Source organism: Ostrea edulis, chromosome 7 (assembly GCF_947568905.1).
Source record: "Ostrea edulis chromosome 7, xbOstEdul1.1, whole genome shotgun sequence".
In the NCBI taxonomy this organism is placed as follows: Eukaryota; Metazoa; Mollusca; class Bivalvia; order Ostreida; family Ostreidae; genus Ostrea; species Ostrea edulis.
In genome coordinates, this window is record NC_079170.1 from 63330740 (window position 1) to 63358523 (window position 27784).

The window sequence follows — 27784 nt, forward strand, 5'->3', positions numbered from 1 at the left end:
ATGGTATAGCAAAATTTACGTTTTTGATGTACATGTAGTAGTGAATAAAAATGAATGTAAATTACACTTTAATAAGGTTTGCGAACCCGTGTATCAACTGAACCTGCGTCTTCATAATTGCAGTACTCAAACCACACAGTCGAATCCATCGAGAGAAATAATAAATAATCAGATCGAGGGTAAGCTTTTTGCTGATTTCCATCACCACAGCGAGAGTACCAATAAATGTAACACATATTGAAATGAAATTTATTGTATCGAAATAAGTAAAATATATTCATGTCATGTTTGACTTTGACATCAATCACAGAAAGTAGAGGGCAATTCAATAATTCGAATATTTGTATATTGAAAATAGTCTATGAGTTGAGCAAAGAATATAGTGATTTGGAGGTCTTTCCCGGGCGGATGTCTTCCAATCACCATGATGAAGATCCATTTTTCTATAACAATGAAATGCAATTATTAGCCAAAGAAATGGACATTGTAATCACATACTCCTAGATCGCTGACAGTCTTTGAGATGAATTTGAACCTCCTGATGGACTTGCGAAATACGCCGTTCGTTTATCAGTAGCAATGATGCCCAAAGAGGAGTACGTTGAGCAAGACCTTTTGACAGTACTGAACCAACTGAATATGTCATCGGCATTTTGACGATTTTCGTAACTTCCGCAACGTCGGACTCTATATCTTGTACAGGAATGATATCCAATATAGGAATTCCCACATCTGTCATTTGATGACCCAGAATGTCCGTCATATGACGATCCAGAACAAGCGCCGTACGGATACGTACAGGAATTCTGTTGGGCACAAGGAATATAAACGGCTTTGTTATGACATGTCCCTTCTAACGACGAGTGCAGTAAATTTACTTCACTGATATTGAAAAAGGGTTTTTCACGATCAACGCTGTCCACCACAATGTCTTTTGAGTGAATTGATTTTATAACTCCTGTGCAGACCCGAGAGTGAGCATCATGTCGCCCTTCAGTGTGTGTTGATGTAACCACTAACCAATCCCGCCAAAAATACTTTGTAGAAAGTTTATGATACAGAAGTTCACTGAAGTTTTGATTGCTAAATAAATTATTATCGAGTGCAAATCTATCAATATCTTTCAGAGATTGTCCGTAGTATGCCTTTTTCAATTCTTCGTCTATTACCTTCATTTTCTCTTGAACCCGTTCAATGCGCACGCGCCATTGTTGACTGTAGAAAGGAACAATAGGATCATATTCCTTGATTCCTAAATACCCCATTTCTACTTTAGCAGCCATTAGCAGTAGTTTTAATATCCCAAGCATGAACGTCCTCATCTTTCCTCTGTCATTTTCTGTAAATCTCATTGCCGGTCTGATCAATCCTTGACTTAGTGTACCGCTATCAAGCATGAATCCCGCAAAAAGTTTGGAACCACTTTCTGCATACGTATTTTCATAACTAGTGATAAACATGTTTTTCTGGGCAGTTACTCCAGAAACAGGCACTTGAAATATCCGTCTGAACTCATCAGACACAACATGGATATTGCCTTCCAGGGTCGAGTAAGAGATTTGAACTGCAGACCAGTTGATCAATCTTTTGACATCGGAAAATTCATTGTCCACTTGATCAAATCTGGTGGTAATTGTCTTTGATAGTTGGCGAAGGTATCTAAGCTCTGGGGATTCAGTTGTGTGAAAGCTGAATATCAGCTTTACAACAGATGAGAAAATATTTAAAAATGGAGATATGGTTTTTGCTGCATTCTTCACTACGCTGATGAACGAAGTCGATCCGCCATTGATATTTTGGGCGACTTTTTCAGCACCGAGCAAGGCACTGCTATATGAGGACGGAACAGACCGAGCCATTGTCGCAATACAGATGATGTATAGATAAAGGACTTCGTATGGTATTTTCATTTTTGCACTGAAATTTAAAACAAAAGTGGATTCAATGGAACTATTATGGCACAAAAGTTTGTATCTCAGATACATGCTTTATATTTTTCACAAGTAATTGATTTTGGCGCTGAAAATATTTCAGAAAGACAAACCATGATCACTGATAAAGGATCAATTGATAGGATTCGGGTTACCTACCCGTCCTTTGTTATTATGTCATATCCGTATTGAATTCTCATTATGACGTTATAAACTCAAAAGTTTTGCAAGGCTTTTAGCATTTTTTTCCACACGAGAGTAAACCTCCAATTCGATTTTCTTATTACTGGTGAAAAAGGCAAAATCGTACATTGACAGATTGACTGAGCTATCGCAACATTTGTTTTGCCTGTCAAATATTGGTATAAGTTCCATACCGATTGCTAAGCCGTTCTTGGCACACTGATTTTGACTGCGGATAACTCCGTTTACCTGAACAGGATATAGGGCTCACGGCGGGTGTGACCGGTCGACAGGGGATGCTTACTCCTCCTAGGCACCTGATCCCACCTCTGGTGTGTCCAGGGGTCCGTGTTTGCTCAACTATCTATTTTGTATTGCTTGTAGGAGTTATGAGATTGATCACTGTTCGTTATCTTCACCTTTTATACCGTTTAGCAGAATACAATTATTTCATGCCTACTTCGGAAACAGTCAAAACTGTTGGCCCGAGGAAGTGGCTATGACCCGGAAAACTGTGGTCAGAGGCCGTAGGCTGAAGGCAACAGTTCCCCCAAGTATTCAGTACTATAGAGGGCAATAGTTTTGACATGAACTGAAAAATGAATTAATGGAAAATATCATCACATAAACTGAAGAATGGAATTGATTCTCCCATGTTCCGTTCCTTTTATTAATTTGCAGAAGGTATACTTGCATGCACCTCGCCTGTGCTCTGAAAATTAGATAACTTCCCAAAACAATGCAGTCCGGGTTCTTATAAACATTCTCTTATCAAATGGGTTAGGGAAACAACACTTGCAGTATGATGACGAAATCAGCCCACGTCAACAACATTGACCTTATAGCCACCAATAAACGATAGTCATACCTTTCCATAATAAAGCACACTGTGCATTCACAGGGAAGTTCTCTTTTCTTATCAGCCTTTTATGGCTGTCTAATTTTCAATCTATATTTTCCAACAGAATATGGAGGGATACCAAGTCGTTAGAATTTGCAGGATATACATCAATATTATATTATATTTTGTAACGTATGGTCATGTAAGAAAGTCGGTGTTAAGGAGATGGTTATCAGATGTATGATAAGAAAGCGTCTAGATAAAGCTGAATACTGCTACACAAGATGGCCGCGTTTCTTAAGTATTTGATAATATGGAGTTTTCCTCTCTTCCTAGGTAATGTCCAAAGTATTCATGTATTTAAACGTGAGGATAATTTGAGAATATCTGATAACTTTCATGATTAATTATCAAACAGTTATTATAAGTACCACAAACAAGCACAATTTACTGCTATCATTTTGTGTTAGATGAACGAAACTGGTAACATGTATACATATTTGCAATTTTGATACATGTACTACTGTACATGTATCTAGCTGTTGATTGTAAGGCAGGTGCGCGATATAACTATGAACGCTTGCTTATTTTTCAGAGTCCCTCAGCGAACACAACTGTCCCAGTGGATTCGTGCACCATGGGTCCTCTTGTTACCTGTTTGTTATGAATTCTACCTCATCTTGGATTGGCGCTGCCGTATGATTTTTGTTTTTTGGAAAATGGATATTAATTCATATTTAAGTCTCCTACAAATTTTGAAATGTTTTACAAATTATTACTAGGTACATCGTCATGATGAACATGAAGGCCAAAAGTCAAGTCCGTGGGTCTAGGGTTAATGGCTATTGTAACACGAGCAGAAATAGTTATAGGTCATACAACGTAAGTTCAGTCTCGGATTGGAGATATGTCAGTTACAGACACAGAAAATTAAACTTCAATTTATGAAGCAAAATGGTTGGTGAATAGTCATACCTTCTGGATGACATAGAATTCACCATGTGTGTTTGTCTGTCTGCCTTAGAACTGTTTCACCACTTTGGGTCTGAATCATCATTGTAATGGAAGACCATTATGACTTTGTAATAGGTTAATATTTCTTTATGACTAGATAGTATGTCCTGGCACTGAACCAAGGTCATTTAGAAAGGTCAGGGTTACTGAAAAGAAATGATTGTCCGTGTCACAACTTCGTAATTTAGAGGCTCGAATGAGATGCTTCCTGTCCACTGAACGCCATTTAGCAAAAGGCAAACTCACAAGTTGGACATATCTGTTCAGATCATAAGTCTGTAATAACGAAGCATTTAAAGAGTGTAATGTTGTTTTTAATAGACATTAGATCACAAATGAATTGAAAAATGCATGATCGGGACATCATTATGTAATGGGCAAACAATGGACGCTCATAGGTAAAATGATTGCTTACGAGCAGATATTGAATCGTGACCCTGAATAAAGGTCAGAGAACAAAGGTCAATGATGGAATTTATTAAAACGAATGTCATAACTTTATTACTTTGTAATGATTGATTGATGTTTTCCGCCACACTCAACAATTTTTCAGTTATCTGGTGGCGCCCAGTTTTTATTGGTGGAAGAGAGAACCCAGATACAATGTACCTGGGAAGAGACCACCGACCTTCCAAAAGTAAACTGGGAAACTTTCTCACTTACCGGCGCGAGTGGAATTCGAACCCGCGCCGACAGAGGTGAGAGGCCGTGTGATTTTGAGCGTGATGTTCTAATAGTCCAGTCATTCTAGCCAAAAATGTAACGTAACCTCAAACTAATTGCAACAGAAATGTTTTGGTTTTCAAACGGTGAGTCAAGGGATGCTCTAGCGTATATACAAAATCGAGATTACAAAACAAAGGGGAAACGTGTATTTTGGGGGCAAAATCGTACATTTTGATAAAAAGTCACCGAAAACCGGGATTCATCATTTATCTTCACACATGAAAGAAATGAAAGAATCATAATTGCTATAATCATCGGGAACGGTGTTAACATTCACAAACTACTTTATTCATACCAAAATTTCAAATGAATGATTTTTTATGAGGCCTAAAGCCTTATTTTGGAAAAAAAATCGATGAAAATGAGAAAAGTTAATATGAACTCGTAAACATTGATTCTGGCACAAAATGATATACTATTTATATGAGACAGTTATAGAAGTGATAATTAATTCATAAAAATTATTTAACAGTTTGACATTTTAAACTTATGAGTGTATCAGTGGCGGATTTAAGGGGGCGCAGCCCCCCCCCCCCCCCGCCCCCCCCCCCGCCACCTAAAATTTTCAAAATTAAGGTTAATCATGGTCCTTTGTTTAGAAATTGTAAACGATGAAAAAAGTAATAATTTCTTCCACTCTTGGAGAAATAAATGACAAAATGTTTTGATTTATTTAATTACTTTTATTGGGAGAACTTGCATCCCCCCCCAAAAAAAAGCTTTAAATTTGCGTCATTTTACTAATTTCACTTTTATCCTAAATGACAGAAAATAGTAAAAATAACTACTTAGGAGACATATTTCAAACCCTATAAAATCTGTAAAGTCCATGCAAGAGTTCAAGGCGGCCCCCAGACCCCCTGCTTCATAAACTTGCCCCCCCCCCCCAACCTCCCCGCCTAACCACTCGGCTACGGAGGCCCCTACTTTGTAATGGAGAACTGTATGAAGCGCATACTTGACATACATGTAAATGTTGTTTATGATGAGAAGGTATGTCTGGACTCTCGACTTAAATGTTGTTTACGATGAGAAGGTATGTCTGGACCCTCGACTTAAATGTTGTTTACGATGAGAAGGTATGTCTGGACCCTCGACTTAAATGTTGTTTATGATGAGAAGGTATGTCTGGACCCTCGACTTAAATGTTGTTTACGATGAGAAGGTATGTCTGGACCCTCGACTTAAATGTTGTTTACGATGAGAAGGTATGTCTGGACCCTCGACTTAAATGTTGTTTCCTTCAAAATCAGAGGCAAACGTGTTTCAAAATATTTCTCCGGCCCAGACACTTGCAAAATTCATATTGGAATTATTGCATATGACCTTACAGAGTGTCATGACCCCGAACCAAGATCAACGTGACTGATATTAAAGTTGGGATTTTTTTGTTAATTCTCGGAGTGCGGCATGCACTCGTTACAACATGCACGACTAATTACTTCAATTCTCCGTCACGTGATACTTAGGTGAACGTTAAATGTAATGTCTATACATGTAGGTCTCTTGTTTATTAGTAAAACTGTATGAAACCCCTATGTATTAAGTAATACTGCTTTGTTATTAAATGATTTGTGTGTATACTATGTTCTTTCAAGAGCTTAACAGATACAGTGTAATATGTTGTACGGTGTGACCGTTGAGACGAGCCCATTAACATTTTGCAACACGACTTTTATCCGCCTCTTCATTTAAGGTATTCCATGTATAATGAAAGGATAATGAACAATTTTGAAGGATTTAGATCAACATAAAACTTTATTGCTAAATAATGATGAAAGTGAAGCGGATAAAATTCACATGACTGGTAAATGATTAGAAGCTGACCTTTTTGCACTTAAGACTTTTTGGAAGAGTTGTCTGCCCTTTGTAAAAATAAGAAAAATCTAATTTTCTAAAAATGTGTGTGGTCAATGATTAATTTTATTTCATATTTTCATAAAAAGAAAGTGTATGTAACTTTCTACCAAGAGATTAGTATGAATATATAATTTGTTTTTAAAATATTGTAATAAAAGATGCTTTCCCCATATACTTCAATGTTAAATTCTAGGTGGAATATATCAAGCAGTAAACAAAATTTAGAAAATTCCTACCGTGGGTTATTTTTATTTGATGAACCCTTCAAAATGATACCATGGTTACAAATATTCCACCATCCATTTATTAGATATGAAATATGGTCATTATACATTGAATACCTTAAGGTAGGTAAATACATATAACGCGCTTGGTGTAAACAGTTACAAATTGTGACGTCATATTAGCTGCAATGTTTTTTCTTCTGTCAAACCAAGCAAAAACAAAACGTTTGAAGCTATGAGAAAGCTTGTCTGGAATTTAAAAACGTTAATTGTACTTTCTAAACAATCTAATTATTTTAATGACGGGATTGTCAATGAAGTATACCGCAGTGACTGCGACATTTTTCCGGAGGCATTATGGGTAGTCCCCATCATTTTTCGGCTGATGAAGAGCAAACCACGTGACTCAATTGCGTAATCATTGGAGCGAGATCGTCGCGTCGCTTCGCGACGCGAGCTTCGCTCGCTATAATATTGGGGTGTTACTTGAACCCGACCTGAATCATTTTAAAGGAGTTGGACCAGATCTACCAACCCCCTTCCCCTATGTTTCGATGACGTGTAACTTTCAGGCACGTAGCCAGAAAGAAAATGAAGTCTACGCAAAATACGGCAAGGGATCTATAACAGCCGATTCATTAATACATGTACGTTATACGGTATACCCCTTTTCTTTCAGAATTTTTGCAAAATTCGCCACGGGAATCTGGTGGAAATTGAGTCGGCTGAGGAAAATAATTTCATAGAGAGAGAACTCCGGAAACTGCCATTACCAGGTACTTCGAGTGATCAGCTGGAAAAAATAATATTGATGGAGGAAGTTACAAAACAAAGTTAACAACACGTACTTTTTTCACCAATGTAATAATAACTCTATGCTAATACAACATTGATATACACTGTACCCTGATGTAGAAAACAATGATTCCGTCACAAAGAGAACTAGCTTTGTAATTTAAAGCACTATCTATCAACTCAACATATAATGGAGGGGGAGGGTGTGGCAAATTCTTGAAAATGTTAACATCATCCAATCTTCTTCCTACACTTAAAAGAAACTGTTACACTGTGATCCTACGACCACTGTGCATCAGTGATGGGTTTAACGAGGGGCCAATCCCCACCCCACCCGCCTCCTTAAAATTACAAACCTATTAATGTACAATCACAATGCCATCATGTTCAAACTTTAAACATTTATATGATTTAGACAGTTTGATATATAGCGATTTTGAAAATACTGCTTAAAATTGACCATTCTGTTGCATTAAAACTGAGCCCCCGATACACTCTAGAGGGATCGTGTCCTTGGACCCCCCCCCCCCCCCCCCCCTCACACATATTCCTTTCCCAGATGCGCCACTGTACATGAACATGATTTGCTAATGAGCGTGGGACGTTTTCTAGAGGAGAAGGAGTTCTGGATTGGGGCCTCTGACAGAATAAGGGAGGGAGAGTGGACGTGGTTTACCACCCTCTCCCCGATGAACTTCACAGCCTGGCAGCCCGGAGAACCCAACAACAGCGACGGAAACGAAAACTGCGTCATTATCTATGCCGTGGACTTTCTCTGGAATAACCTGGGTTGTGCAAGGAGAATTAACTTCATATGCGAGATTCGGTGAGCATGTTTTTTTTTTTACCAACTAGATGGCGAATTTGTTGCAAATAAATTAAATGAAACTAGTGTTCAAAACCAGTTCTGCATAACCCTGGTTCACTTTGCATTGTAACAAATAAATGGTTTAAAAGCTACACAACTGTTTTCTAATGACAGGGGTAAGTAATGGGAGGAGTTGTGTCTTTCAATAATTTATTTAATTTAGTGATATTCAAGATATACACTGAAACTTCTGCAGCTGCATGCCAGCACAGGGGCGTGTCCAGAAAATTTTCAAGAAGGGTGCGACCCAAGTTTGTACATGCCCCCTCCCCATTTTACAGGGTTGATGTGGTGAACAGGTAGTGTTATAATTCAAAACTCATTTGGAATCAAGGAATTGATCCGGGAATTGCTCGAATTGGTCAAGGAAAAGTCGGGACAATTCAGGGGGTGGTCAGGGGACATTTTGACTGCCAGGTGAAAATTAATTCAGTAGTGTTAGGTAGAAGTGAATGCACTCATTAAACATAGATCTATATATATGTTTATCAATCTGACTAAAGTACAGACCTATATTATATATAATAATATAGGTCTGTACTTTAGTCAGATTGCTGTTTACTTTTATATTACATGACGACTGTCTGTTTACTTTCATATTACATGACGACTGTCTGTTTACTTTCATATTACATGACGACTGTCTGTTTACTTTCAGATTACATGACGACTGTCTGTTTACTTTCAGATTACATGAGGACAAACCTCCAGTCGGTATTCTAGGCTAAAGGCATCCAACTTGAACTTTGTCTTCAAAATAAATTTGCTTGTTTGACCGAGATATGAGTTTTTGTCATTGTTGTTCCATTTTAGATGTTTATTTACCGGGTAATTGGTAAAGGAAGTTCCAGCTACGTGTAAATCAAATATTAGCAGGTCCCTTTGAACAATACTAAAAATCTGACTCGGTCATAATTATCCTATTCCTGTTGTAAACACTCACATTGTTCTTGGATGTAGAACATTGTTTAAATGTCCGTTATTAATCTGTACTTAAAAAGAAAGGACCCCGCCCAGAACTGAATTCGTGTATTACACGTACTGGTGTTAATAACTCAGAATCTATTGCTTGTAATTAACATGTACTGGTGTTAATAACTCAGAATTCATTAATGCTTGTAATTAACATGTACTGGTGTTAATAACTCGGAATTCATTAATGTTTGTAATTAACACGAACTGGTGTTAACTCGGAATTCATTGATGCTTGTAATTAACATGTACTGGTGTTAATAACTCAGAATTCATTAATGCTTGTACATGTAATTAACACGTACTGGTTTTAATAACCCAGAATTCATTGTAATTAACATTTGTAATGACAGACAAGAGTATTTCAGCTTGTATAAAATTTCTTAGATTGATGGACGGAGATGTCAGCTGCAGGCTTTATCCTCGTGACTCCCATCCCCCTAAACCATAGGTCTCTTTCCATAATGATCAACTGCTTTTATATCAAATATGAATGATTTAATTATTTAAAACATCTAGAGCTTATCAAGGCTGTAATTATGAACATTTAGAGCTTATCAACACTGTAATTAGTAACATCTACTGCTAATGAAAACTGAATTATTAACATCGAGAGCTAATCAAGGTTGTAATTATTCTTATCGTTCAGTGAGTCTTCTTGGGTTTGTCAATAGAACAGAACTGCCTATATTTACTAATCAGAAATTGTACATTGTATTCCAGAAATGTTTAAATTTCTTTAACTGTTCAAAGAATGAATCTGCTATAATCATGTTCAGGGATTTATAAATTCAACAATATTCAAGGTCTACTACAATTTGTAGCATGATTATAAATGGATTGGTTTAGGTTTTACACTGTTTAACGTCCCTCTCGAGAAGTTTTTAATCATATGAAGAGGTAATTATTGCCGATGAAGGGCTGTAAAACTAAGGTCTATGCTTGGCGCTTACGGCCTTTGAGCAGGGAGGGATCTATATCGTGCCACACCTGCTGTGACACAAGGCCACGGTTTTTTGCAGTCTCATCCAAAAGACCGCCCCATTTAGTCACCACTTACAACAGGCAAAGGGGTACTGAGGATCTACACTAACCCGGATCCTCAATGGATTGTAATGAATTAAAACATTGGTAAATGTGGTATATGAACTTAACCAGTTGTGAACAGTCAAAATGCAGACATATTACATTATAATGCACTGATCAAAATCAAAAAGGCACGCTTTAATATTTCTTTTAATTATGCAGGAAATCATGAGAAAAGTCTTGTGTGCTGGAATTCGTCAGCTGATCCCATATTTTGTTGCTAGCAATTTCAGATCACTTTCAGGCACATTTCCTCTTTCTTTCATATTCTCAAATAAATCTTGAAGCACTACAAAGAAGAAAGACAAACATTTACATGTAAGTGATGCAAACCATGAAGGAAATTCAAAAACTTAGGAATTATTAAAACAGTATTAAGAAATATATGTGATACCTTGTTTTTCTTTTCTGGAGAAAAACATCACCGTCATACCGAACCTCTTCACTTCCGTCAGCTTACTCATGTGTAGGAAATAATCTTCACCGGCTCTTTAGAAAAAAAATAAAAGTTAAACACATATATCACCAATTTTACCCCATTCCCCATCAAATTTCCCACAGAAAATAAAATTGAATCTTCTCAGAATTTTGGGACTTCTTTCCAAGTATGAAACTTTATATGAAATTTTATTCTTGTCCTATTTGACTCAAATTTTAGTACATGTACAGTGTATGTGTCCTATGTAAATGCTTGTGAAAAGTGATTTGCTCATCGAATGTCATCTCCATATATCAATGATAACATTTTACTATTGACCAAAACAACATGTAAAACATTCTTTCTAACCTACATACCCATGTGTCAAAATAGTGGACTGTAGAGTGGTAACAAGCCATATCTAATCTAGGCTCCATAAAATAACCGGTACAATTTGTCATGAATTATATGTCAACTTGTCAATCTGTATTACAATGTAAGCATTTCATCTTAAAACTTATAGAACAGGTATGATGTTTGTGAAACACAAGCTATTTAAAACAAGAGGCTGGAGAGCAATAACAGTGACTTGAATTACCAAGAAAAAGACTCATTTACAACAGTATACTAATTTGACTTCATACTGCATCGAGTATTGCGCCCTGTGTTTACAGAATGGAGAAAATTGAATCCTCTTTACCTACATGGAGATGTTTGCATATTGATTTGACAGATTATATCCTAGGCTTGCGGTTCTGAAAAGAAAGATTTCTAAAGAACTTTTCTACATGTACAAATACATGTTCTTTTAATGAAATCTATTTGTCTATTGTGGCCCTGCCCTAGCACTTGGTCATCGAAAAAGTTCAAGAGGATACATGCAATTCATTTGGCAACACCTTGACTGGTCATGGTAGCTCAGTGGTAGAGCATTTGCTTCATAACCAGGAGGTCATGAGTTCAAGCCCCACTCAAGCCATGACCGCGTCAAACCTAAGATGTAAACATAAGTAGTGATTGTTCCTTCGCCAATCAGCATTTAGAAATGAGAATCACAGGTCTTTCGGATAGGACCTTTAAAATGGAGGTCACGGAAGCTACTGGCACATTAAAGAACCCTTACTGCTACAGCCCCAAACACTACACAAATATTTAAATTTTCGGAACTTCACCTACAGCTGGTGACGTCTCAACAGGAGTGAAAAATTCTCGAGGGGACGTAAAACAACCAACAAACCGAACCTTGAGCTGTAGTCTTTGAGACGAAGAATTTCAAAATGTTTCCACACATTTTGAGACTTGCATAAAACCGTTGCCTTGAGGAACTTGGAGCAAATATGAATTTACACTATAATTATGAGGATGCTTGTATATAATTTTTCTTAATAAAATGAATGTGGTTCTTGATAAAATTTGCAACACTTTTCTTGCATATTCCACATTAATATCAAAATTCACAAAATCAACACAACTGTTTTACTTACGGTTTATAAAAGTTTTGAAATACTTTCAACATTTTCATCAAAATTTCTGCATCTAAACATTCTCCAAACAGCTTCGGATACAGTGTTGGGTCTATCATCTGTAACACACAAGTAAAACAATCATTACGTTTACATGTAGGTGCTTTTAATATAAACCTGATCCGTAAATTGACCTTCAAAAAAAAGATCTACAAATGTAAACATCGGGATAGATACACTATGAATATTTACCTTCAAATAATATCATTAATATTTACCTGTAAATAATACAACAAATCCTTACCTTTAAATAATCATAAAAAGAAGATGTATCATTCTTCAGAACTTTGTAATCTGACTGAAATTGGAATGAAGATGCTGGGACAGGAAAACTTCTGGGTGACAGTGACTTTCCCTCTGATCTGGGGCTGACAGAAGCTTTAGTCCCATTCTGAACACTTGATAAATCCAACTTGGTATCACTTTGAGATTTAGCTGAATTATCATTAGATATCACAGGTTTAGATTCTTTGAGAGTTTGTGGGGTGGATCTAGCATTTATCATGCCTGGGGTTGTGAACTTGGCAAACATTTGATTGTCTTTAGATTCTGTTTCTATCCTTTGCTGGCTGTGGCTCTCTTCCACACGAGATCTAGCTGCCTGTCGTGTGTCCGTTTCTTCAATTCCAATCTCCTCAATATCCAACCTCCTCAATGGTTTCTGAAACAGTGGAGTTCTATGTAATTTTGCTCAGCATCTTCATACCAGACATATTTGTGTGTTGGTGATTTGCAAAAAAATATGCTATGATGACTTTTTGTTATGAATCTCTTTACCATACGAGTCCATTTCAACGCATGTATCACACAATGATTTTCCTTTACCACAAGGTGTACATTTTCTTTCAAGCATGAGACTTTGTACATGGATTTGCTAATATAACAACATGCCTAAATTTACCTTGCTGTAATATCAAAGGCAGTGTATGACTGTCCTGCAATATGTACTGGTCTCTAGATTGAAGATGATTAATGTGTTTCTCAGAATCATACCTTTGATCTTTTATTTGGGGGCTTTGTGATTGGTTTCACCAGACCTGCATCAGGTGCTGAACTGTCTGGGGCCACCATTTGTTCCTTCTTCATTTCCTGAAAAAAAAAAGTGAAAATATTTACATTTTCATTTATACCAGTAAATGATTTTCTGTAAAAATGACATATACAAGTTATCTTTCTTTGTCAGCAATGCTGCAGCATTACTCGGTATAAGCCATGAAATTACGTGAGCATATATAGTACATGTATGTATTCCGTAACAAAATTATAATATTTGCTAAATGCATAAATAGTGTTCCATTCTGTGAGACTGTATGGAATATTTATATGCTCTCATACTTTAAATTAGAATTCAAGGGAGTTCAATTTTCATGGATTTCTTGGGTACCCCTATCCCACGAATTTCAAACCACAATGAAATATACAACTGAAATAATGTTTTAATGTAGAGAAACCATACCACGAAATTACATTCAAAAGTAACTGTAAAATCTCCACAATCCAGGACAATTGGCCCCCAATTTTTTTAAAAAATGAATCCATAGTATGTTCTGTTCTGTGTGACTGTGTGGAGTGATTATATCCTCCGCTATTGTATGGTATCCAGCACAGTATTTAGTGATAGTGTTTGACACCACTCTCTCAATGAGACCAGAATTTGAATAACTACTATGACAAGCATATCTGTACCTTCTCAATCTTCTCGATCTCTAATTTGGCCTGTTTATTCTGTGCTTCTAGTTGTAGAACTTTCTCAAATGTTTCCTTGGCCTTGTGGAACTTTTTCATGAAGTACTGAGCTGATCCCAGCCTGAGGTAGGCTTTAACATACAGGGGGTCTAGAGTCAGAGCCGTCATGCAATCCATCTCAGCAGCAGCGTATCTAACAAAACAATATAACACGTAACAATGTAAATATACCACGTTACAGTGTAAATATACCACAGTGTACATATACCATGATACAGTGTAAATATACCACATCACAGTAACAATATACCACATTACAGTGTAAATATACCACAGTGTAAATATACCACGTTACAGTGTAAATATACCACAGGGTAAATATACCATGTACCAGTGTAAATATACCACAGGGTAAATATACCACATTACAGTGTAAATATACCACAGGGTAAATATACCATGTACCAGTGTAAATATACCACAGTGTACATATACCACATTACAGTGTAAATATACCACAGTGTAAATATACCACAGTGTAAATATACTAAGTTACAGTGTAAATATACCACAGTGTACATATACCATGTTACAGTGTAAATATACCACATCACAGTAACAATATACCACGTTACAGTGTAAATATATCACAGGGTAAATATACCATGTTACAGTGTAAATATACCACAGTGTAAATATACCATGATGCAGTGTAAATATACCACAGTGTACATATACCACAGGGTAAATATACCATGTACCAGTGTAAATATACCAGTGTACATATACCACGATACAGTGTAAATATACCACATCACAGTAACAATATACCACGTTACAGTGTAAATATACCACAGTGTAAATATACCACGATACAGTGTAAATATACCACATTACAGTAACAATATACCACGTTACAGTGTAAATGAACCACCATGTAATATTGTAAATATACCATGTATCAGTGTAAATATATCACATTACAATGTAAATATATCACAGTGTAAATATACCACATTACAATGTAAATATACCACAGTGTAAATATACCACATTACCATGTAAATATACCATATTACAATGTAAATATACCACAGCGTAAATATGCCACATTACAATGTAAATATACCACAGTGTAAATATACCACATTACAATGTAAATATACCACAGTGTAAATATACCATGTTACAGAGTAAATATACCACAGTGTACATATACCACGATACAGTGTAAATATACCATGTAACATTGTAAATTTACCATGTATCAGTGTAAATATATCACATTACAATGTAAATATATCACAGTGTAAATTTATATACCCCATTACAATGTAAATATACCACAGTGTAAATATACCACATTACAATGTAAATATTCCACAGTGTAAATATACCACATTACAATGAAAATATACCACGGTGTAAATATACCACATTACAATGTAAATATACCACAGTGCACATATACCACGATACAGTGTAAATATACCACATTACAATGTAAATATACCACATTACAGTGTAAATATACCACAGTGTAAATATACCACATTACAATGTAAATATACCACAGTGTACATATACCATGTTACAGAGTAAATATACCACAGTGTACATATACCACAATACAGTGTAAAAATCAATATACGCACCAAGGGGTACATGAGCTGAGTTGCATGAGATACATTGTAAAGTCAGCAATGATGTGGCATATTTATAATTGTGAAGAACTAATTTCAGTTTTAAACTTTTCGAGTTACTGTCTAGAAACCATATTTGTCTGAAGTTTTCAATCTATTTTCGGTCACTGTGACTTTGACCTTTGACCTATTTTCTCCAAAAGCAATAGGGGTCTTCCTTACCTGGTACATAACAATATCTTGAAGTATCATTTGATTCGGATTTAAACTTTCTGAGTTATCATCCGGAAACCAAATTTTTCTGAAATTTTTCATTCTATATTCGGTCACTGTGACCTTGACCTTTGTTCTCCAAAATCAATAGCGGTCTTCCTTACCTGGTACCCAACAATATATCAAAGTTTCATTTGATTAGATTGTAAACTTTTCGAGTTATCATCCGGAAACCAATTGTTGGCGTCCAACCGCCCGCCCGCATCACCAAACCAATAGCTGAGTTCAACTTCCTTGCAACTCGGCTAAATATACCACATCACAGTAACAATATACCATGTATCAGTGTAAAAATACCACAGTGTACATAAACCACGTTACAGTGTAAATATACCACATCACAGTAACAATATACCACGTTACAGTGTAAATATACCATGTAACATTGTAAATATACCACATATCAGTGTAAATATACCACGTTACAGTGTAAATATACCACGTAACAGTGTAAATATACCACCAAATAACAGTGTAAATATACCACCATGTAACAGTGTAAATATACCACTACATAACAGTGTAAATATATCAATTTGTAACAGTGTAAATGAACCACCACGTAACAGTGTAAATATACCACTACGTAACAGTGTAAATATACCACCACGTAACAGTGTAAATATACCACCACGTAACAGTGTAAATATACCACCATGTAACAGTGTAAATATACCACCAAGTAACAGTGTAAAAATACCATTACATAACAGTGTAAATATACCACCATGTAGCAGTGTAAATATACCACCATGTAAGTGTAAATATACCACCATGTAGCAATGTAAATATACCACCATGTAATAGTGTAACTACAAACCCTAAAATGCACTACTACAGCAATTTTAAACTTTTTGCATGCTTCTTGCATAACACTTTTCTTACATGAAGCAAATCGTTTTTCATACGATACTTTGCTTACATAACATCACACAGAACACTTTATACACAAAGAGATATGATTTCTGGATAATTCTCATTTGATTTGCATGAATTTATTCACATTTTTCTCACATGGCTTGCATAAGGCAATTCACACTTCTCTCACACTGTTACACAAAACAATCTACATGGTTTGGCTTCATTTTGGTTCACAAGCAGTAAATGAATTACACTTTTTCCGTTTTTCTTTTTTGCATATTCATTTTTTCCATTTGATATTCATTAAATGTTTCATTAATCAATTTATTCATCTATTTTCAATTTATCTACTAATTTATTTATTTATGCAGTTATTTTTTAGTCTATTTATGTATTACTTATTCTTTTATTTATCCTTACTTTATACCATGTTGGTACTGGTGCACATATGTTAAAGTCATTGCGTATCATACAATTTTCTCACTAGAATGTTTTTTCAAGTGCTCTTAAAGTTGTGATTTGAAATTTTCGCTGTTGATGAAACAGATCTGTATGTTTGACAATCGTGTTTCAAGTTGTCAAAGATAGTCTCATTCCTTCACAATTGAGCTCCGTATTGAAAATGTGCAAGCTTTCAACATGATACAAGATATTTAATGGCAATACATGGCTCTCACATACAACTAGCACACCCTCTCTACATGAAACCGTATGCTTCTAACACAAAACTAACCGCTTTCTAAATTGGTTTTCACACAATTTGTACATGAAACAATATCTTTCTTACATGAAATGAATTGCTATTCACATGGAATGAAACGTTTCTTGCATGAAATGATATGTTTCACACGCAAAGCATTTTTAAAATAATGCAAAAATGATACGGAACTAAACACTCATTTTAGATGTAGTAGTATATTTCAGGGTCTGTAACATAGACTTGCATCCTACCATTTCATTTTACAGTAATATAACTAAATCTAGCAGTGCCATTTACATATGAACGCCACATAAAAAAATTTTCTCTTGTTATCATAACACACTTTGTTTACTCAAAGTAAAAAAAAAAAGGCTTTGGATGAGGTCAAATATATTTCTAATATTTTCTATGCACCTGCAATGATACTCACTTCTGTTCTTTAAGCAGAGCCATGGCCCTGTTGGCTGGCAGGATAGGATTGGTGGGATCCAGCCCCATGCCCTTGGTGTAAGATTCAATAGCATTGGTGTAGTCCCCTCGTTTGAAGTACTCGTTTCCCTGATGAAAGAGAAAGGTGCACGATTCATTGATTGTGTCTATCCCTGGACTAAGAAACACATGATGGGTGGTAACAGTTTTAAATCAGTGCTTTTTTTTCCCCATCTTACAGAAAATCTACACTAGTGATTTTTTATCACAGGAAAATATCAATCACAGCTTCCATCGAAGAAAAATTATGAGAAATTTGTTTTAGTTTCTAAATCTTAAAAGAATGATTAAATTCTCATGCATTTAAATAAAAAACAAACTACAACAAAATCAATAATGTTATATTTTACAGAAAAATAATGTCAGAAAAAATATAACTCAACCACGGATAAATATCAAAAGAATGAACATAATAATTACATAGGACAAAATGTTATTAAAATCACAGTAATGGACATTTCAACAACTCTCAGTAAATAAAACTTACCGAGTCTTTCTCCATCGCTGCCTGCTGTTTCTTTCTCTCCACCTCCCATTCCTCGTCTGTTTCGTATTCTGATGAATCGGACTTCTCTTCAATCTCTACGTCATCACACAATTTGTCCTGCAAAGCATTGATGTTTTATAGCACCTTCCTTTTCCCTGATTTTGTTGTGAAATTAATACTGCTTGTAGATATCACCTAACCATAACTCTTATATCAAATGGACACACAAAAACCGAGGTCCCATGTCGTAGCACGCGTTAGCACGCTAAAGAACCCTCACTGCTACGGCCCTTAGCACTAGGCATAGGTCTAAATCTGTGGTACTTCACCTACAGCTGGTGACATCTCAATAATATGAGAGAAGAATTATCAACAGGATGGAAAACACACAAACAATAAATCAATCACAAAAAACACATGAACTTTAAACTGCCTGAAAACAAAGTTAGAATCAAACATAAACCATAAAAATAAACAGGAGCAAATCTAAAGCTGCATGTATACAATACAGAAGAAATCCAGGAAGTGTCCATTTTACTGTCATACATCAATGACAAGCAACCACAAAGAGAAGACAATTAATTAACATTGTTAACATTCTAATGTGAAAAAACCAACTATCATAATAAGGGCTATATTCAATCTAATTAAAATTAGCTGTTTTGAATCCGCTACCGCTTCTCAAAAAGGGTAGCCAGCAGACTCAAAACAGCTAATTTAAATTGGGCTCTATTTGCCCATCAATATCAACATCAATACCAGTAATTTTACAGTGTTTCAAAATTATAAGAATTTTGAATAAAAATTCCCATGCAACTTATTTGCTATCTTAAATTTAATCAAAATGATGTAAAGCTGGAATTATGCAATCATAAACATGAGTTTGCTGCTATTTTTGATATTTTGACATAACAAGACTTTTCACTTTGCTTTTCTTTCAGAAAACATCAAGCACAGACTTAAACAAAGTTATTTTAAACCCTAAATTCATCTGTTCAATTCAAATAGGCGATGGATAAAGAGATTTTCAAAAAAAAAAACAAAAAAAAAATTGCATTTTAACTTTACTTGTCAATGATTAAAATGAAATTAGAAACATTTGTAGGTACTACAAATGACTTTAAATATCAGAGACAAATGACAGTATATATATATCAGAGACAAATGACTGTAAATATCAGAGATAAATGACTGTAAATATCAGAGATAAATGACTGTAAATATCAGAGACAAATGACTATATATCAGAGACAAATGACTGTAAATATCAGAAATAAATGACTGTAAATATCAGAGATAAATGACTATAATTCCAATGTTATTTATTACAATTGTTTTGATTGGACAAAAATAAAGCTGAACAAGAGTTTATACATCAATAAATCTGAAAATGCGATGTATTCATACACGCCTGAAAACAAATAACATAGTCGGGGAAACTATCAAAATTTTTGCAATTGTTAATAAAGTGAATGAATTGGAATTATAAGAATCAAACATTCTTTTTTCGCACTTTTATTCAGTTTGTGAGTAAAATGTCTGGAGTTTACACATCGATATATTCTTCAAAAAGAATGTTTAATCCTATTGTAAATATCAGTGATAAATGACTGTAAATATCAGAGATAAATGACTGTAAATATCAGAGACAAATAATGTGAAACTGTATAGGACATGATCTTTTTTATGAAATAAAATAGTAGTTTTCCTTTAAAGTTTTAAAATTTTGAAAATATTCTAGCAACTTCTATATTCTAGCCATGTGAAGGTGGACTAGCTACTTCACAGAAACTAGTGAAGTCATATCTTGAGGGCAATCTGAAGATACTACTACTTAAAAAGTAGCTATAGCAACCTAAGCCTGTTCATGTTGATCATTGCAGTCTATGTAATGTAAACATGATCACTCGTTATTACACAGGGTGACAGGGCAACTGTTTCATGATACATTGGTTTTGGGGAACCTTGCCATTGTTTGTTTTCTCTCTCTCTCTCTCTCTCTCTCTCTCTCTCTCTCTCTCTCTCTGTTGTATACACAAGATATTTACAGTAACTGTAAATGACAAGTTCAATGCTCATCTCTCTCTATCTCTCTCTCAACCAAATCAAAAGAGGTTGGCAAATGGAAGATTGAATGTGCATTTTTTAAACTAAAAGAATATCAAAACAAATAGAGTATGTGATCTTTGCATGATCATGAGTGTCATTCAAAAAGGAAAGAAAATTCATAAGGCACAAATGATTACCAATGCACAAATGATATCACACCTTGCTTCTGAAGGAACTATTTGATATCAAGAATAAAACTACAGGGACCAGACCTACAAAGAACACACATACATAATTATCTACCTGCTAACCAGAATAAGTTAAAACCTATCTATCTTCAAAGAATGCTCTTCTCACCTAGGAGAGAGAACTGGCCAGGTCTAACATGATCTATCAATGATGAACAAAACTATCAGCTGTTTGCCAGCAGCCTTATAAGCTTCACTGTAGAATAAAGTCTAGATAATGAAATGAAAAGAGTTTGCTTCCTTACTACATCCAGTTTATCCCAGGCTCTGTAGTCTAGATAATGTAATGATTTACTGTAGTCTAGATAATGTCATGACTTACTACGTCCAGTTTATCCCAGGCTCTCTAGTCTAGATAATGTAATGACTTATTGTAGTCTAGATAATGTATTGATTTATTGTAGTCTAGATAATGTAATGACTTACTGTAGTCTAGATAATGTAATGATTTACTACATCCAGTTTTTCTCAGGCTTTGTAGTCTAGATAATGTAATGATTTACTGTAGTCTACATAATGTAATGACTTACTGTAGTCTACATAATGTAATGACTTAGTACATCCAGTTTTTCTCAGGCTCTGTAGTCTAGATAATGTAATGACTTACTACGTCCAGTTTATCCCAGACTCTCTAGTCTAGATAATGTAATGACTTACTGTAGTCTAGATAATGTAATGACTTAGTACATCCAGTTTTTCTCAGGCTCTGTAGTCTAGATAATGTAATGACTTACTGTAGTCTAGATAATGTAATGACTTACTGTAGTCTAGATAATGTAATGACTTACTACATCCAGTTTATCCCAGGCTCTGTAGTCTAGATAATGTAATGCCTTACTGTAGTCTAGATAATGTAATGATTTACTGTAGTCTAGATAATGTAATGCCTTACTGTAGTCTACATAATGTAATGACTTACTGTAGTCTAGATAATGTAATGACTTAGTACATCCAGTTTTTCTCAGGCTCTGTAGTCTAGATAATGTAATGACTTACTGTAGTCTAGATAATGTAATGACTTACTGTAGTCTAGATAATGTAATGACTTACTACATCCAGTTTATCCCAGGCTCTGTAGTCTAGATAATGTAATGACTTACTGTAGTCTAGATAATGTAATGATTTACTGTAGTCTAGATAATGTAATGACTTACCACGTCCAGTTTATCCCAGGCTCTGTAGTCTAGATAATGTAATGACTTACTGTAGTCTAGATAATGTAATGCCTTACTGTAGTCTAGATAATGTAATGCCTTACTGTAGTCTACATAATGTAATGGCTTACTGTAGTTTACATAATGTAATGACTTACTGTAGTCAAGATAATGTAATGACTTACTGTAGTCTAGATAATGTAATGACTTACTGTAATCTAGATAATGTAATGACTTACTGTAGTCTACATAATGTAATGCCTTACTGTAGTCTACATAATGTAATGGCTTACTGTAGTTTACATAATGTAATGACTTACTGTAGTCTACATAATGTAATGACTTACTGTAGTCTAGATAATGTAATGACTTACTACGTCCAGTTTATCCCAGGCTCTGTAGTCTAGATAATGTAATGACTTACTGTAGTCTAGATAATGTAATGACTTACTGTAATCTAGATAATGTAATGACTTACTGTAGTTTACATAATGTAATGACTTACTGTAGTCTACATAATGTAATGACTTACTGTAGTCTAGATAATGTAATGACTTACTACGTCCAGTTTATCCCAGGCTCTGTAGTCTAGATAATGTAATGACTTACTGTAGTCTACATAATGTAATGACTTACTGTAGTCTAGATAATGTAATGATTTACTGTAGTCTAGATAATGTAATGACTTACTACGTCCAGTTTATCCCAGGCTCTGTAGTCTAGATAATGTAATGACTTACTGTAGTCTAGATAATGTAATGACTTACTGTAGTCTAGATAATGTAATGACTTACTGTAGTCTAGATAATGTAATGACTTACTACGTCCAGTTTATCCCAGGCTCTGTAGTCTATATAATGTAATGACTTACTACGTCCAGTTTATCCCTGGCTCTGTAGTCTAGATAATGTAATGACTTACTGTAGTCTAGATAATGTAATGATTTACTGTAGTCTAGATAATGTAATGACTTACTACATCCAGTTTATCCCAGGCTCTGTAGTCTAGATAATGTAATGACTTACTACGTCCAGTTTATCCCAGGCTCTGTAGTCTAGATAATGTAATGACTTACTGTAGTCTAGATAATGTAATGACTTACTGTAGTCTAGATAATGTAATGATTTACTGTAGTCTACATAATGTAATGACTTACTGTAGTCTAGATAATGTAATGATTTACTGTAGTCTAGATAATGTAATGACTTACTACGTCCAGTTTATCCCAGGCTCTGTAGTCTAGATAATGTAATGACTTACTGTAGTCTAGATAATGTAATGACTTACTGTAGTCTAGATAATGTAATGACTTACTGTAGTCTAGATAATGTAATGACTTACTACGTCCAGTTTATCCCAGGCTCTGTAGTCTAGATAATGTAATGACTTACTACGTCCAGTTTATCCCAGGCTCTGTAGTCTAGATAATGTAATGACTTACTGTAGTCTAGATAATGTAATGACTTACTGTAGTCTAGATAATGTAATGATTTACTGTAGTCTACATAATGTAATGACTTACTGTAGTCTACATAATGTAATGACTTAATGTAGTCTAGATAATGTAATGACTTACTACGTCCAGTTTATCCCAGCCTCTCTAGTCTACATAATGTAATGACTTACTACATCCAGTTTATCTCAGACTCTGTAGTCTAGATAATGTAATGACTTACTGTAGTCTAGATAATGTAATGACTTACTGTAGTCTAGATAATGTAATGACTTACTGTAGTCTAGATAATGTAATGATTTACTGTAGTCTAGATAATGTAATGACTTACTACATCCAGTTTATCCCAGGCTCTGTAGTCTAAATAATGTAATGATTTACTGTAGTCTAGATAATGTAATGACATACTGTAGTCTAGATAATGTAATGACTTACTACGTCCAGTTTATCCCAGGCTCTGTAGTCTAGATAATGTTATGACTTACTGTAGTCTAGATAATGTAATGACTTACTGTAGTCTAGATAATGTAATGACTTACTACGTCCAGTTTATCCCAGGCTCTGTAGTCTAGATAATGTAATGACTTATTGTAGTCTAGATAATGTATTGATTTATTGTAGTCTAGATAATGTAATGACTTACTGTAGTCTAGATAATGTAATGATTTACTGTAGTCTAGATAATGTAATGACTTACTACGTCCAGTTTATCCCAGGCTCTGTAGTCTAAATAATGTAATGATTTACTGTAGTCTAGATAATGTAATGACTTACTGTAGTCTAGATAATGTAATGACTTACTATGTCCAGTTTATCCCAGGCTCTGTAGTCTAGATAATGTAATGACTTACTGTAGTCTAGATAATGTAATGACTTACTGTAGTCTAGATAATGTAATGACTTACTACGTCCAGTTTATCCCAGGCTCTGTAGTCTAGATAATGTAATGACTTATTGTAGTCTAGATAATGTATTGATTTATTGTAGTCTAGATAATGTAATGACTTACTGTAGTCTACATAATGTAATGACTTACTGTAGTCTAGATAATGTAATGATTTACTGTAGTCTAGATAATGTAATGACTTACTACGTCCAGTTTATCCCAGGCTCTGTAGTCTAGATAATATAAAGACTTCCTACATCCAGTTTATCCCAGGTTCTGTAATCCAGATAATGTAATGATTTACTGTAGTCTAGATAATGTAATGACTTACTACGTCCAGTTTATCCCAGGCTCTTTAGTCTAGATAATGTAATGACTTACTACATCCAGTTTATCTCAGGCTCTATAGTCTAGATAATGTAATGATTTACTACATCCAGTTTATCCCAGGCTCTGTAGTCTAGATAATGCAATGACTTACTATGTCCAGTTTATCCCAGGCTCTGTAGTCGTAACCACTGATTCTCTTCCGAGGTTTTCTCTCCTCGCTCTTTCCCTCATGCTGCTGTGGTGGAACTCTCCGTTTCTTCTTTATTTTTAAACTGTTTCTTACTGGAGGCAAATCCTGTCAAAAAAGCATCTTAATTATATGTTAAAGGGACTGATTCAGAATTTTCCTCAAAATTTTCTTTTTCACTTTTAATGATTAAAATGTACTGTGTTTAAACGATTTCACATAAAAATTATACATTTTCACAGAAGCTCATTTTAGAGAGTTTATAATTTCCTTTGTAAACAAAAATTGTGGTATGTTATTGTTTACGAAATTTTCACAAGAAATGGATTTCGATCTTTTAATATATCTTTCACATTTCAAGCATTTTTGGGGTAAAACATGTTAATATCTAAAAGTAAAAATTTGTGACTATGCAAAATTAAGATGCTTTATATTACAAAATCAATATTTCACTTGTTTGTTTGTATACATAAAATGACTCGAGTCTTTGTTTACATAACACAGATTTAAGAGTAATATTTTCAATGTTTAACATCAAAAATGAAAAATATTTTTATCAAAAATCGTGAAAACAGTTATATATTAGAGCAGTCAACTAATCATATTACATTCTAATACATGTATAATACACAATGTGCATCATTTTCATCATCATCATCTTCTCCAACATCTTCATCATTTTTCAGAAAATCCATTATTACATTTTAAATTGATATGAATCTCTGACAAAGACAGGTCAATGGCATAATATTAAAAAGGAAGACAGAAATCAAAGAATTTTAACAATGAAACTAGATACTGTACATTAGTGCTGAAAAATCGGAAAAATTTCATAATCGGTCATTATCAGAAGATCAATGATCGATATAATCGGTATTTACATGTAGTTAATAATGTTTGATATTTTTGGAGTTATTTCTATGTAGTTTTATGGATATGTGCAGCATACACACTACCTGGTGTCACTGAATTCCCACTTATCAATGTGGAGTCCACTCTGACTCTCCCCCGCACATGTCTCGATACAAAAGCGGGATTAACAGTCAGATGAATCTTGGATTAGATATTAATTAGTGTACAGGCAACAATCGATTAAGAAAAATAGAATCAATAATCGGAATCGAAGAGCCAAAAACGATCGACAATCGATTGTCGTTTCATCACTACTGTACATCATGGTTCATGGGGTGGTGGTTCATAGAGCGGAATGATACAGAAGTTAATCTGATCTAATACAGATCATGAAACTTGACTCATGATGATGCTATAAATATAACAATAATTATTCAGATGAAATAAATGGAGAATCTTCAATCTGCAGATTTACTTTAAATTAAATGCAAAAAAAAATGTATATTTCTTGATACAAACATAATAAAATCTCTATAGACTTGGAATTTCTGAGTTTGAATCACTAAAGACTGGAAAAAGGAGCAATTTGTTCTGAAAATGCATTTCAAAATATCTTTAGAAAAATGAAGTGAACAACAATTTCGAACTTTTGGTTGCCATTACAATCTACTTGGTGTTCTAAACACTTGTTTGCTGGCCAGATACTAGTGACTATTCATTGTTGATTGTTGGAAATGTTGGAATTTTTTTTTACTTTTTTTTTTATTACAATGTTTGTTGTAGATAAGTGCTGCTTTCATTGTATGTTGGGCAGAAATCAGTTGAAAACATTTTTGAATGATGATGCCTAACAATGTGTTTCTGCATGTTTAATGTATTCCTATACCGCCAATCTCTAAACTGACAATAATGTCCATTTTATGCAAACATGAGCATTCCAGAGAAATCCTATATATTTCTGTCAGATCAAATCACTCCAATAGAGGACAAAATCCAAGCTATAATTGGAAACACGTGCGTTTCTGGGATTTCGGGTGGGGTTGATACTTAGGGCTCATGTTTGAAAGTAAAGAAGAAACATCTCTAACTATTCTGGAAACGTTGGACTTACTGATGCCGTGGACATCAGCAGTCACCAATTGGAAATTCCCCATGGCATAAAACCTGAGGGCAGCCATGACTTTTAACGATGTTGGCAATGACTGGGACCTACAAGTGTGTCTTTTCAAATCGTTTTCCATCATTTGGCATAAGTCGATGATCAAATGAAGTGGTAGTTTAAATTTTGAAACAATCTCCATGTCGTTCATATAATCTAAAGGATTGTTTCCATCTCTGAACTGTCTTTATCGTCGAAGTTGACGACGACACAGCAAAATAAAGGCCGCCGCCATATTTAGTTTGGACTTAAGACACCTACTTGCCTGTCGTAAAGTTACGAAAGAACTTATGAAAATCCTAAGATACGACATTTTTTGTGAAACGGATAAGGAATGAACTTAGGAAAAATTTATGTCTTAAGTTAGATCTTAGTCGTAAGTTAGTTTTGTGAAACTGGCCCCAGGTTACTAGAATTTTCTCTAGTCGAGAATTCGAGTCACTTACACGTTCATTGTTTTACCCTTATGTTGACTATCTTACATTTTTATAAGGAAAATAAGTATTATATAACATTAATCATGTTAAAAAACCTTTCTTTCGACAAACCTTTTCTTTCAAAGATTTTTCACTCTTTAATTTCTTCTCTTTCTCTTTAATATCATCTTCCCATTTATTCATGTCTTTGACGAAGGATTCGAGGTCCATGTTGTTTTCTCTCATATGATGCTGAAGCATCAGCATCTTTTCCTCGGACGCACTCATTTTCGCCATGGTTTGTAATCAGATTCTTAACAAACAAAACACCAAAACACGTTTGCGTTCACTCGGCCATTTCCATGGGCGCAGACATGTTATGTTGCGGTTTATCAATATCCCGATCCCGATTATATATGTATTTATTGTGGTATTCATATCATGTATACCCAAAAATACCATTTAATGAG

The 27784-nt window shown here is 34.7% G+C and overlaps 2 protein-coding genes and 1 pseudogene across 3 annotated transcripts; 1 reads left to right on the top strand and 2 right to left on the bottom strand.

Moving 5' to 3' along the window:
- Positions 1 to 237: 237 nt before the first annotated feature.
- On the bottom strand, positions 238 to 2873 carry LOC130048375 (uncharacterized; annotated as a pseudogene).
- Positions 2874 to 3065: 192 nt separating this feature from the next.
- LOC130048401 (perlucin-like) lies at positions 3066 to 9221 on the top strand. The gene is made up of 5 exons (XM_056145058.1): positions 3066 to 3291; positions 3551 to 3651; positions 7459 to 7555; positions 8187 to 8400; positions 9131 to 9221. Exons 1-5 carry the CDS (start codon positions 3240 to 3242, stop codon positions 9168 to 9170), a joined length of 504 nt encoding a protein of 167 aa, XP_056001033.1. The 5' UTR covers positions 3066 to 3239; the 3' UTR covers positions 9171 to 9221.
- A 1415-nt stretch (positions 9222 to 10636) lies between these two features.
- LOC130048370 (RNA polymerase II-associated protein 3-like) lies at positions 10637 to 27714 on the bottom strand. Of its 2 annotated transcripts, none has more exons than XM_056145017.1 (10): positions 27447 to 27714; positions 24852 to 24995; positions 18581 to 18697; positions 18035 to 18162; positions 14128 to 14320; positions 13435 to 13530; positions 12686 to 13102; positions 12403 to 12500; positions 10895 to 10989; positions 10637 to 10789 (listed from the first exon to the last, which is right to left on the bottom strand). In XM_056145017.1, the coding sequence occupies exons 1-10, from the start codon at positions 27609 to 27611 to the stop codon at positions 10698 to 10700; spliced, it is 1545 nt and encodes a 514-aa protein (XP_056000992.1). In that variant the 5' UTR covers positions 27612 to 27714; the 3' UTR covers positions 10637 to 10697. The 2 variants fall into 2 exon arrangements, with proteins under 2 accessions (XP_056000992.1, XP_056000993.1); XM_056145018.1 differs by lacking the exon at positions 10637 to 10789 and adding an exon at positions 11619 to 11673 and having other exon boundaries at positions 27447 to 27711.
- Positions 27715 to 27784: the final 70 nt, after the last annotated feature.

What these genes read in the sequence shown, in the direction of transcription:
- LOC130048401 (XM_056145058.1), top strand. Translation starts at nt 3,240, where the DNA reads ATGGCCGCGTTTCTTAAGTATTTGATAATATGGAGTTTTCCTCTCTTC. An exon ending in GAGTTTTCCTCTCTTCCTAG is followed by an intron (nt 3,292 to 3,550) that starts GTAATGTCCAAA and finishes CTTATTTTTCAG; the next exon opens with AGTCCCTCAGCGAACACAAC. An exon ending in AACTTCATATGCGAGATTCG is followed by an intron (nt 8,401 to 9,130) that starts GTGAGCATGTTT and finishes GTTTACTTTCAG; the next exon opens with ATTACATGAGGACAAACCTC.
- LOC130048370 (XM_056145017.1), bottom strand. Translation starts at nt 27,611, where the DNA reads ATGGCGAAAATGAGTGCGTCCGAGGAAAAGATGCTGATGCTTCAGCAT. An exon ending in CCTGGGATAAACTGGACATA is followed by an intron (nt 18,698 to 24,851) that starts GTAAGTCATTGC and finishes AATGCTTTGCAG; the next exon opens with GACAAATTGTGTGATGACGT. An exon ending in CCCCAAATAAAAGATCAAAG is followed by an intron (nt 13,103 to 13,434) that starts GTATGATTCTGA and finishes CCACTGTTTCAG; the next exon opens with AAACCATTGAGGAGGTTGGA.